Source organism: Carica papaya, chromosome 4 (genome assembly GCF_054855325.1).
Source record: "Carica papaya isolate Zhongbai chromosome 4, ASM5485532v1, whole genome shotgun sequence".
Lineage (NCBI taxonomy): Eukaryota > Viridiplantae > Streptophyta > Magnoliopsida > Brassicales > Caricaceae > Carica > Carica papaya.
Window position 1 is genome coordinate 5716269 of NC_142312.1, and position 13874 is coordinate 5730142.

General features: G+C 33.2%; 1 protein-coding gene across 1 annotated transcript; it reads left to right on the forward strand.

The window, feature by feature from the left end:
• The first annotated feature begins 8314 nt into the window (after positions 1-8314).
• On the forward strand, positions 8315-13148 carry LOC110817485 (AT hook motif DNA-binding family protein). The gene is made up of 5 exons (XM_022046028.2): positions 8315-9208; positions 11250-11317; positions 11580-11711; positions 12220-12381; positions 12564-13148. Exons 1-5 carry the CDS (start codon positions 8809-8811, stop codon positions 12795-12797), a joined length of 996 nt encoding a protein of 331 aa, XP_021901720.1. The 5' UTR covers positions 8315-8808; the 3' UTR covers positions 12798-13148.
• Positions 13149-13874: the final 726 nt, after the last annotated feature.

Genomic DNA, 13874 nt, shown 5'->3' on the forward strand with positions numbered 1-13874 from the left:
CGTTAACCAGTTCATCCTTGGAAATACATCACGATCCCCCTGTCAATCTCTATCAAGTCCATCATGGGTGAAACTGAGTTCTGTGGAAGAGGGGCCAGATGTTGCTGGGGAGGGACCTGACAGCCCTGTACCAGTGCCAGATGATTTACCGAAATCTCCAAATTGTATTGTGAAAGTGTCGGATGATACGTTGGAGGATCCAGGTTGCGTTGAGGTGGTGTTTGATCCTCTCGTTGTAGGAGTGGCTCATAGTGTGGAGGTTGTGAAGGGTAAGACAGTTCTCTCCTCTCTTCCCTTTCCTACTAGCTAGAGATAAGTCTCTCTAAAATCTCAAAGAGCTGATTGACATCCTCTCGAAGTGACCCATCTCGGGCTACCTTGTTCGGTAAGGGACCTCATCTCAACGTGTCTTTGTACTTATTTTTTTACAAGGAAGGGTTAGACAATAGTTCGTATTTAGTGTTTTTAAGTATGTGTGTAAGGAATGGTTCCGATGAACGCGACTCTGATATCAACTTTAAAGGCCCATAAACTTAAATGGAAATAAAGTCATAAATTAAATGCAGAAGTGAAATGATAGAGTTTAGGGTTTACATTCCTTACACAATAATTTAGAATGTTCAATAGGGCTATGGGAATGTCCATTCTAAAAGAACAAACGAAAATCAAAGAAATGAACAAAAAATAAATAACTGAGCATTCTAAGATGACCTTCACTAGCTTTTGAAGAGAGTTCGTGTAGTGAACTATTCACAACCCTCTTGTTGATCAGGATCTAGATCTTAATCCTCTTGATCTAAAATAGTTAATGAAAGGATGAGCTATATTAGCTCAATAAGAATATCACACTACTCACCGATGCAAAAATTAAAGATTGGTAAAATTACAAAAATAACTAACTGAGCTCTTGATTTAAGTAAATTCATTTATCATAAGGAAAACCATTTATTGCATATATTCACCATTGCGAGATTTTCAAAATCAACTTACAGAGACAATAACTTAAATAACATTCTAATATCATATTCATGTTAGCAAGAACAATAATTTTTTTTTTTATTTGTCTACTGGTATCCCTGGGGGCCCATAGGGATGTTTTACTACGCGTGAACTAATATCTAACATTGTCAACCAATTGGTCGTCCCTATACCCCGTTCAGTATGAACGTCAAAATACCATCCCTCAATACCCCATCCGGTATGAACGCCAAGAATATCATTCTTCGATACCCCATCCGGTATTAGGCAACATTCATGGTAGGGTTCCATACGTACCCGATCTGTCCACCATCTCCTAAGATATCCAGTAAGACTACCATTCATTAATTCACATGACCAAAAAATTTTCTATTTGCATCTTAATTTCTAATTTTACAAATCAATCGTAAATCACGCAAGACAAGTAATATATATATCAAGGAAGTACAATTGAATCGTTTAACTATTGCAGTATATCATCATGTATTTAAAGCTGTAAATTCAACAATCAATTAAACAGGACAATAAATAAATAACTAACTGGTTTCGACTCCATTAGTAATCTGTAATTATTCTCAAATTTTTTTAAATTATACAAAATACTATGTTATCGATTATTAAGCTTTAATTCTATAACAGAGAATAAAGTGATAGATTCTTACTCGAATCAGTTTTCAAAATACTGAACTTTCTATGTACGTACTGGCGGTTCCCGAGTTTTCTGAATTTTCATACGAAGATTAAACAAACTTTACGTACCTAAAAATATCTCAAAAACTCAAAATCAATGTTAAAAACTCTTTTTCGGCCAATTTTGGGATTCCGATATGGCAGCACCGCCATGCTTCAGTCATGAAACCGCCGTCCGCGGTGACTGTTTGCCTCGGTCTTGCCGTTTTCAATCAGTTTCAGCCAGTTTTATACCCATCCCTGCGAGAAAACATGTTAGGGGGTCTCAGTTGACCGAAAAAAGTCAAAAAATAGAAACCTACTGGTGGCGGGATTTTTCGGTACGACGGCTTCACCGGCTCACCTTCGCGGCTGAGCATTTTTCTTTAGTTAACCTGTAGAAAATAGAATCACCACAGTGAAAAATCGCACGAAACAAGAAACGGGAAGGGGCTCATCGGAGGTGGTTACAGAATTTGCCCGCCACTGCGCCGTTGAGCTTTTCCCGCAGTTTTCGGCTCACCCGACGTTTCATTTGCTCTGATTTAGCCATAAAGTGCTCGAAATCAAATTCCGAGCAGATAGGAGAATTTTTACTTTTTTTTGGCAGTCGGAGGTGGCTTCGGCGTAGTTGCAGGCGACGGTCGGCTCCCTTCTCTAGCAATTGGTTCTTCTTCTCCAGCGGAAGGCTGGCGACTAGGGTTTGGGTTCAGTGTGATGCAAAATATTTATTCTCATCTAGCGTTAATCTAGACCATTCATTGCATTTGATCTCGACCGTCCGATCGCATTTAAAAAAATGAATATAGATCGTTCATTACGATTTGATCTCGATTTTCTGATCACATTTAAAGAGAAAACGAATTTGAGCCGTTCATCGCTTTTAATCGCGACCGTCTGAGCGCACCTAAGGAGTGAATGGATCTGGAACGTCGACGCGCACAGAAACGCTTCTGGATCGTCAGATCACAGGGCACGCAGATCCCCAGCATGTCCTCCCGTGTGGCACCGAGTCAGCGTGTCTTACCACACGGCGTGCTCTGGTTCGTCAAGACTGCTGACTAGGCGGTCCTACATAGCATAATTTTTTTTAATTGCGTTCCAACCCCCAGTTTCTGATTTTTCTTTCAAAATCACACTCCGAACCAAAATTTTCACCCGTTTTTCCCAAAATTATTTTCAATTTCATCATCAACCTATTTTTTTTCATAATTGTACATTAAATTAAAATTTATTAATTTCTAAAAAATAGGTTTTTATATATTTTTTGATGTTAAAATTAATCCCGAACTAAATTTCAAACCCCAGTTTTACACAGTATATAACCAAAATAATCAAATAAGTTGATAAGACCATTGAACTATAAATTAAGAACATGTACTATACGAAAATCAAGTAAGTAGGACAATATAGAAAAATAAATAGGAAATCATGACAATTGTGAACAAACCGGATTCCGGCTCCACTAGTAACCTGTAATTATTTTTAGAATTTTCTAATTTTTGATAAAAAATATAAAATTATACATCGTTAAGCCTCAATTTATCGTAACGGAGAATAGGGTGAAGAATCCTTACCTAGATCGGTATTTCGAGATGTTGAGCTGTCTACTATGCCTTTTAACGGGTACTGAGTTGCTTGAATTTTTTTTTTACAAAATTTAAGACATTTGTCACGTATCTAAAAATATCCCAAAAATCTAAAATTAGTGTGCAAAATCCTTTTCAGCCAATTTTGGGATTCCGGCACAACGACATCGCCGTGCTCTGGCATTAACTCTGCTTCCCACGACAATGGTTCGCCTCAGCCTTGCCGATTTTGGCCAATTTTTGCCAGTTTTGCACATATCCTCGCAGAAAAATATGTTAAGGGGTCTTGGTTGGCCAAAAAATCACAAAAATCGAACCCATTATCAAGTAGGGGCCTTTATGTGCGGCGGCTCCCCCAGTCCTCCTTTGCGACTGAGATTTTTTTTTTCAGCTAAACTGTATAAAAAAAGATGATGAACACAATGACTGAAAAATCGCGTGAAATGAGAAGCAAGAAAGGACTCATCGAAGGTATTTGGGGGTTTTGGTTGCGGCAGCTCTGTCAGGCTTTGCTTGCAGTTTTCGGTTCACCTACTGTCCCTCTTGCTTTGATTTGGCCACAGGGTGCTCAGAATCTAATTTCGAGTGGGTAAGGTGAATTTTTACCTTTTTTGGCAGCCGGCAGTGGCTCTGGTGCGATGACAGTTAGCGGGGTGAATCAATGGTCGGCGGTCAGCCTCTTTCTCCAGTGTCAGTTCTTCTTTTTCGGTGGGAGCTGATGGCTAAGGTTTGGGTTCTCGTGTGACATGAAGTATTTATACCCATATCGTATTGATCTGGATCGTCCATCGTAATCGATCTCATCCTTTCGATCGCACCTAAGGAGAAAATAAATATGGATCGCGATTGATCTCGACCATCCGATCGTGCCTAATGAGGAAATGAATCTGGGTCGTCCACGTATGCGGGATCAATTCTGTACCGTCTAATCGCAGCGCACGTGGATCGTTCGCATGGCCTCCTACGTGGCACCAACGTCAGCGTATCTTGCCACGCAGCGTGTTCTGGTTCGTCGGGGCTACTGACTGGGCGGTCATCGTGGCCGAACTTTCTTTTTGGTACTTTAACCCCCTGTTTCTAATTTTTCGTTCAAAAACACTCATCGAACCCAAATTTTTACCCTTTTTTTCCAAAATTACTTTCAATCTCATCTCTAATTCATTTTTTCTCAAAATTTCACTTGAATAAAAATAAAATTATTTATTTATTTATTTTAAATTAATAATTAAATAATAAAAAATTATCTCATGCCATTTTTTGGGCCCGAATTTTACAATTTCTACCAATATTTGGTTTTCATATTAGTGATTAGTGTGATATTATTACTGGGTTAGTGTAACTCACTCTTTTATTAACCATCTCAGATCAAGAAGATCAGTATTTAGATCCCGATCAGTAAGAAGGTTGTAAGTAGTTCACCTATCGGACTCCTTTCAAATGCTAGTGAAGGTTAATTCTTAGAATATTTATTTAATTATTTTAATTACCGTTTGTCTTTTTTTTTTTAATGAACAATGTAGAAGGGACATTTCTATATCTCTATTGAGTATTCCAATTTACTATGTAAGGAATGTAAATCCTACATTATTATTCGCTTCCGCATTTAAAATATAAATTCATTTCCTTTGAGTTTCGGGTTATTACATTGAGTAATTATCTTTATAGGTTGATTTTGAAAAACTTGTAACGGTAAGTAGGAATAAACGCTTTTCTTTATGTTAAATGAATTTACTTAAATTAAGGGTTTCATTAGTTATTTTAAATTTTTTTTACTAATATTCGGTTTCTGTATCAGTGATTAGTGTGATATTCTTACTGAGTTAGTGTAACTCATCCTCCTATTAACAATTTTAGTTCAAGAAGACCAAGATCTAGATTCTGATCAACATGAGAGTTGTGAGTAGATTTTCTCTCCGACTCCATCGAGTGTTAGTGGAGGTTAACATCCTAAGACATTTATTTACTATTATTTATTTCATTTCTTTTTACGAACTGTTGTAAAATGGATATTCTCGTTATTGAGCATCCGTAATTACTGTGTATGAATGTAAACTTTAATTATTGTTTGTTTCCGCATTTAAAGTATGAATTCATTTTTTTTAAATTTTGTATTTTTACATTATGATTGAGAATTTGACAAATGTATATTTTAGATATTTATAATAAATAAAAAATATATATTTTTAGTTATATGTAGTTTATTATATATTTATATATTATCTTTTAATTATATAGTTTTAATTTTGATTTATTTTGTTTTAAAAAATTTTAAAACCAGACCAAAACAAAATTAAATATTATGCTTTAGTTTTAATTAAAACCAAAAAAATGAAAGGTGAAAACTAAACCTAAATTATATTTTCAATTTGTAGAAAGCAAATTACGTACGTAACACCATATTAGAATGGTACAAGTTAAGAACATTATTATTATTATTATTATTATTATTTTAAAAAGGATAAGTTTTCGTGTCAATATTTTAATGGGCATTGATTTATGATAAATTAAAATTATAAAAACTTATCAATATCATATTTTAAAATATTAAATTTATATATTACGTAAAGATAAAGAAAGGTGCGTACATGTATTGTTTTAACTGTCTTGGCAATTAAAGTGAATTTTATAATTAATAATAATTGTAAGGTTGGAAGGAGTCAAAACATACTCAAAAAATTTTGAAATTTGTATAGTAATTATATACATGTGGACTTTGAGGTTATTTGTACTAAGGGTAAAAGAAAAATAATAATTTCACTTTATTTATTAATTTATTTACTTATTTTAAAATGTAAATGTTAATATGGGAAAGGAAAAAAAAAAAATCAAGCCATAAACCCAAAATTATAATCTAAAATGTACCCAGAAACTTGATTGACCGGAACTAAAACACGGTCAACAAATAATTTGACTTACGTTGACTGCACCCCATAACATATAATTGAGATTTAATATTTCCCTGAATTTAAATGGATTAATGGGCAAAAGAAAAGGCCAAGAAACAGGACGTTCAAAATTTATGGCAATTAAATTAATTAAGCCGGCAATTTTTATAATTATTTGGAGACATGTTCAATCTCTTGACGGATGCAATTTTATAATTATATAATTTAAAATTTATTAATATTAATATTAATATTTAAAAAATGGAAAATCACCCCCCATAACTCAACCCATTACTATGAGATTCCGGTCTGACACGGACATGCAATATGAACACCACTCACCGTTGAATTCAAGTGGTAATTTCTAAATATTTTATATGGAAATTTGAGCTTTTCTAATTATTTAATTCTGGGTTTTCTCTTTTCCCATGACTAATTTTACAAAAATTAAAAAAAAAAAAAGAAGAAAAAAAGGAAAGAGAAAATGTTAGGTTACATTACCGACCAAAATTGTAAAAATATAATATAATATAATAAAGCATCACATTAATTGTAATTATAATAATGAGAAAAAAAAAAAAAAAAGAAGATGTAATGTGCATCGAGTTGATCACCAATATTTATAAAATGTTAAACAATTGGATCGTTCTTATCAAAACTTAAAATTTTTTAAATATTTTCATTAAATTATATATGAAAAGATGCCATTTTAGTTTCTGTGAATATATAAATGTAAATAATAATAATTAATTGCATTTTTTCTTGGGTCAATGGTTGTGGTCCCGTGCAAATAGGAATTAAATAATTGTTTGATCTATCATTACCCCCATTTTCATCATCTTTATAATAATTTCTTATAAATTATTTATTTTTCTAAAAGATAGATCCAAGTTTTGGTGGCAAAATTGGTAAACATGCAACTTGTTTTCTTTTCTTTTTTTTTTTTTAAATTAAAATGATAATTAAATTTATACAATTTCAAACCCAAAAAAAATAAAATATTCTTTGTGGTAATTAATTTAGTAACAGTTAATCATGTTTTTATAATACTATTAGTTTCTTTTTTTCAGGAAATATCTGTTATAAAAATAAAATATTAATAATTTGCGTATAAAATAAAATTAAAATTTAGAAATTAATTAATAGAATATTAAAATGAGTAGGAACATGTAGAGTCATAAACATTTTTGCAGTCACTTTAACCATAGAGAGGAAGAAAGAGTTAATTTGGTTGATCAAACTTGTTGACATATGCAGCCATAATTAAGGAGTCAGTGCTCTTCAAATCTTTTTATGGGACCCTGCAATTAACCCATCACACAGCCATTCTCTCTCTCTCTCTCTCTCTATATGTATATGTATGTATATATATATCATCCAAATATTTTAAATAAATAAATATAAAAAATAATAAAAATGAAAAATGGTTATGTTCGATGTGATCTAAATATTTTTCACTCAAATGTAATATTATTTTTGGCATTTTTGTCATTTTCCTCATGTTACCAATTCACAATTGGCCAATGCATCATCATACATGGAAAACACTGACTACTACCATTTTTCTGTCTTAAGAAAAGCCAAATTTTATGGGAGTTTTAGCTGCTGGGTTTCTTGATTTATAAATGAGGGATGAGTGAAAATTGGAATGAATAAATAAAAAAAAAGTTAAAAGAAAGAAAAAGAAATGTGAATGCATAAATTCAATTATTATTATTATTAATATTAATATTATAGAAAATGTGGAATGTTTTAGGAGGCCCCATAGAAATGTCATGCTTGGCTTAGGCCACTCCTCCAATTTCTTTTCTTCATGCTTTAGCAACCAATTTTACTTGACATTCACTCCAAATTTAAGAATAATAATAATAATAATAATATCTCTAACCCACTTTCCTTACCCTTTAATAAAAACAAAACAAAGAAAAAGAAAAAGAAAAAGAAATTCATCTACCCACTTTCATTTTTCTATTTATTATTTTCTCCACCAGATTCCAACTAAAACCTCATATATTTATATTTTAACATTTATTAATTAATTAACCCATTTGTATACATTATAACAAAAAATATATATATATATATTATGATTAAATATTTTTTTATTTATTTATTTTTTTTAATCTGTACACTCTTTAGTAAAGTTAGGAACCCAAATTAAAAAAATAATTTTCTGAAACAAAAAACTCTCTTATTATCTCACTATTTTTCATTCGTATACCCAAAATAAAAATTCCTACTCCAGAAATTCCATCCATTTTCTCCACTCTCTTCTTCAAAAATACAAAAAAACAAAAAAACAAAAAAAAAAAAGAAAAAATTCAACTAGTAAGAAAAATATCACTGTGTTTTGTGCTCTTCTCCAGTTAATTCTGTTCTTTAATTTCAGAAAATCCAGTTTTTGTTCGTTAAAATCACTGTATAAGCTCTTCTTCAACCTTAAACTAAGTTTTTCAGTTTTGGTAGTTCAATCTCCATTTTTCTTTTAATTTTTCCTCTTCTTTCTTTTCAATTTGAACATCCTCTCTTCCAATTATTATTTTTTTCTACCTGGAATCAGTTCTTTTTTAGCTTTATTTTTCAAAAGCTTAAATTTGTTATTTAGTTTGCAATCTAAAACTTCAAATGGGTTTTTGATATAATCTTACCTTAAAAGAGAAAAGAAAAAAAAGCTTCAGTCTTTAACCATGGAGGCAACACGAGAAGCTGTGAGTGGCACTAGTGGTGGGGTCACAGTGGTGGGATCGGATGCTCCATCCGAGTACCACATAGCTCCAAGGTCCGACAACCCGAACCCATCAACTGGATCCGCACAACCTCCTCCGCCGCAACCGGCGTCTCAGGGGGGCGCTCCGCCGCCGCCGCCGCCGCCGCCAGCAGCACCCGTTTCAGCGGGTTTGCCGATGAAGAAGAAACGAGGAAGGCCTCGAAAGTATGGTCCTGACGGCTCAGTGACCATGGCTCTTTCTCCAAAGCCGATATCATCGGCAGCGCCACCTCCTGTAATCGACTTCTCTGTCGAGAAGCGTGGTAAAGTGAAGCCGGCAAGCTCGTTTAGCAAGACAAAGTACGAGCTGGAAAATTTAGGTGAGCCAATCTCTCTCTCTCTCTCTCTATATATATATACTATATATATATATAGGGACTTAGCAAGTGAAGTGAGTTTGTTTTCCTGCTCAAAGTTGGCGCTTTGATGTTCCATGGTGAATTACAGGATAAGGATTGAATTGGGTATGGGTTTTGATCGGGTACGGATATGCTTTGTTGGGTGAAGGTGGGACCTGGTGGGTGTTGATAGATTTTCGTATAGAATCATTTTGCCACTTGTAATCTTCTTTTTAGGGAGAAGAAATTCGTGGAAGCTTCTAATTTTAAGGTAGCTGGTAGTGACGCTGGGAAGGAGGGATGGACGAAGTTTGCTTTTTTTGTTTTGTGCTTTCTTGATGTTTACTTGTTACCTTTTTAATGTTTGCCTTGTTGCTTTCCTTGTTAGTGAATAAAAACTCTCAAACCTCTTCTACCTCTAGTGGGTCTATATGAATATCACCAGTTATGTAAGCTTTTTGGCTTCATTCATATACTCTGCAGTGTTCATATTTCCCCCCAGTAAATATTTTCCATTCATATACTCTTTTTCAACTCTGTTTTTTACTATTCCATCAGCCTTCCTTTCTGGGATTTTTACTTCTAACTTCCCATTAATAAACCCACCAGAATTGCTTGTTTCTTTTTTTGGAATCGTGGTATTAATATCTCCAAGTTTTTTTTCGATTGGATTCTAATCAAAGGAATTCCTCTCTTTTTCTTTCCATTTCCTGGCATGGCCATTTGGGTAGGGCTGCTAATCTCTGTCCCTTATGATTGGATGTGGCTTCTTGAGTTCTGTCGTTTTCTTACTCCCTTAGTTTTCCATTTTTAATATCAAGTAAAAATGGCATTGATATTGCATACTTGACCTTACCATTTGATGATTTTGCTTCTGAAAGTATGATAAGAAATGCCATTCATCTGGTTCTGCACATTATGAAGATAATGATTATCATGTACGGAATTTAAATTTCATCCTTCAATGGATATGTTGGATATTTCTGGAGCTGTGGTGTAGCACCTTTTTCATGTGTGTTTTAGGTTTCTAAATTTATCACTCTGCAAATGAAAGCTATTGTTTTGTTGTATACATAAAAAAAAAATTGTATTATCTTGTTGATATCAAGATGATACCCCACACTCAATACAGAATGCTCTCCAGGAACAGGAGAGTGCCTGAATCTTACATTTTTTACGAATATCAAATGATAACAGAATTCATGGTGACAACAACAAGGAAACTGAGCAATACAGAATGTCTGGCATGTTTAAATATCATGATTTGGCATAAACAGATGACCCTTTCATGATGGGGAAGTGGCTTAGAAGGGAATAGGTTTGTTCTGGAAGAGAAAGGTCATGATTTCATATGTCAATAGTATTTGATGTTAAAGAAAAGAATAAAAAGAAGGGAGGGCTACAATCTCTGTTTTTTCTGTGATTCCCACAAATAAGATTGTGTTTCCTCCCCCTTTTTCGTTAGCTTATTGATTATTTGTCATGGAATCCCAAGAAATTTAATATCACTCTAGGAGCTTGGGTATAGGTACATGCTTATGTTTGTGTGTGTATATATATATAGATATATAGACTATATATTCGTCCTATGATCTGCTCCAACTGTTCTACTACCTAAACTATCCTATCGTATCCAGTCCGTAATATCCTTCTTCTCAATCATATCTACCTCCACCCCACATAGTTACATGTTTCTGGAGCTATCTGGATTACTCAGTTGAATTCAGACCATAGGATTTAATCTGTATAATCTGGATCAGAATTCTAGCGACAATAGTAGTGACGAAGATTAGAAATAATTATCTATTTCCTGGTTGTTTACGTAAAATGCTTGATAAGATATTCTAATGGGGTTATTATAACAATTTGCATCTTAATTTTTTGTTTGCTTTGAATTGTGTCTGTTTTTCTCATTAGGCATCTACTTCCACATTTTTTTAAAGAAAATATATATTTTCAATTTCTATTGTGGAGCAGGAGCTTCTGCATACCGATTACTGATACTAGAATTTCCTTACTGTAGGTGAATGGGTTGCTTGCTCTGTTGGTGCTAATTTTACACCTCATATCATCACTGTTAATTCCGGTGAGGTATGCATTTGGACTTTTGATCTATAGTGAGCCGAAATCACTTCTAGTGATTTTGATCAATCAGGCAAAAAGGAGTTCTTTATGTTTTTGCATCTGCAACAAGCAAAAAGAAAAAATAACTGAATTTCTGAGAAATTTTGTGGAGTACTACTCTAGGGGTTGTTGGAATTTATGTAAGCAGGGAGAAAGTGCTGAAAATAGTTGAACATCAGTTTCTGCAGTAAAAATTATACTAACTTTAGTTTTGATTTTGTCGTTTTAGGATGTAACGATGAAGATCATATCATTTTCTCAACAAGGACCTCGAGCGATTTGCATTCTCTCGGCTAATGGTGTTATTTCAAGTGTTACACTTCGTCAGCCAGATTCTTCTGGCGGTACATTAACATATGAGGTGATGTAGTGGGACCTAACTCTTATTTTTCTTCTGAAATCTTGGGTAGCATACACTGTAAAGCTTCCCCCATTATATTAGTCCCCAGATTTTCTATGAATAGTTTTGGACCCATAAAACATATGCCTCTCTGTAGAATACATATCAAACTGAATTTACTGAACTTATCGTCTCTGTGGCTGAAGCATTATTTATATCTCCTCTGAAGCACTTTTACTGGGAATATCCAATTTGTTGTTGCTATATTTCTTTGTGTAATTTGAAGGGCACATGGGCATTCCTCTGCTGAAGTTCTATTTATTTGCTTGTTTTAGAAGCAGTTTAGATACTTCAGAACTACTGAGAATCATGATGCTTGATTTAGTTGTTATATCATCTTTGGATAAGCCACTATAAACCTGCCAGTTGGGTATTGCTGCCTTAGTCAATTCATTTGATTTCTCTGTTCCTTTTTAAATTTTCTGCAATTAAGGATCACTAAGATGTCGTTTCTACTGTTTTTCTTCAGGGCCGATTTGAGATACTGTCTTTATCTGGTTCTTTTATGCCCAACGACAATGGGGGAACCAGAAGCCGATCTGGTGGGATGAGTGTTTCATTAGCAAGTCCAGATGGACGTGTCGTGGGCGGTGGAGTTGCTGGTCTACTAGTAGCTGCTAGTCCTGTCCAGGTTTGTATTCGTTATTTCCAAATTAGTAGTTATTTTCTTTATTGAAGAAGCAGAAATTTAGAAGCTTTTTGGAACAAATTTTTAAAAGTTTTGTTGTCTAAGGGAGGACAGTTTTCGGGATTGGTTACTTATGATATTGCAAATACAATTATAATGTCTAACCCTTTTTGTTGGTGGATCAGGTTGTGGTAGGCAGTTTCTTAGCGGGGAACCAGCACGAGCAGAAGCAAAAGAAACAAAAGCACGAGATAATAAAAACTACAATAACAACTACCGCTATTCCTGTTTCTACTGCTGATCCCAGAGCAACCCCCACCCTCTCATCATCGTCCTTGCGTGGAGAAAACTGGTCTTCATTGCCATCGGATTCAAGAAACAAATCAACAGACATTAATGTATCTTTGCCAGGTGGGTAAACACCTATAGAGGGTCAACTTGTCTCCGGAATTGAACCTCACCTGGGTTGCTTTTGTTGTCTGTAAACTACGAAATATTTATCAGTATGAGCATGTTTATGATTTTTTCATGGCGTTTTTGTTTCAAGTAGCATTTTTAGTTGATGAGCTGATTAGGTAGAGTTGTGCTGGTGTTGTGTAACCTGTAATGTAGAATATTTTTACATGTCGATTTTCGGAGTGATCGAGTTTGTGGTTCAGAAAGAAAAAATACCAGAGTTGTCTTTGTGATTTCTTGTTAATTCTGAGCTACGTCCCTACAGAATTGACTGTAACCTTCTGAAGAAACATATTGATTGTTGTTCATTTTCAGATTTTTATTTTTTTAAATTTAGTGTTTCTTGCTTAAATTTAGACCACCAGGCAGCAGCACTTTTAAAAGTTGGCAATTAGCAGAAGTGAAAGAGGACCATGAATATGTGAAAATTGTTGGAGACCCAAACAAAATTACACCAATTCTTAAAATGTGTGTTTATATATATATATATATATATATATATATATATATATATCACTTGTAAATTTAAGTTTATGTTAATTAATATATATATTTTTTTCAAAATTTCCTTTTATTTTGTTATTATTTTTTCTTTCTTATTTGGTTAGATATTTTTTACTCTGAAATTGTATGTATTTTTAGATTTTTTTTTTTGCTTTTAAGTTACTTTTACTCTGAAAATAACCTCAATTCTTAACATGTGTATATAATATATATAAATCAGTTGTATTTTTAAGTATATATATGTTAATTAACAACTTTTTTATGTTTTTCATAATTTTCCTTTATTTTGTTATTATTTTTTCTCTCTTATTTGGTTAAATATTTTTTACTTTTAAATTATATTTATTTTTTAGATCTATATATATACTTTTTCACTTTTGAGTTACTTTTACTATTTAAAGTTATTTTCTCCGAAATCTAATTATATTAAATTATGTATTTATTTATTTTTGCTAATTTTCGTTGTTACTTTTTTAGATTATTTATTTCTTTATTTTTACTTTTCTATAAATTCGTTTATTATTATTATTATTTAT

Excerpts from the sequence above, each read along its gene's own strand:
- LOC110817485 (XM_022046028.2), top strand. The coding sequence starts at position 8,809 with ATGGAGGCAACACGAGAAGCTGTGAGTGGCACTAGTGGTGGGGTCACA. Across the intron at positions 11,712-12,219 it reads GCGGTACATTAACATATGAG|GGCCGATTTGAGATACTGTC; the intron begins GTGATGTAGTGG and ends GTTTTTCTTCAG. Across the intron at positions 12,382-12,563 it reads TAGCTGCTAGTCCTGTCCAG|GTTGTGGTAGGCAGTTTCTT; the intron begins GTTTGTATTCGT and ends TTGGTGGATCAG.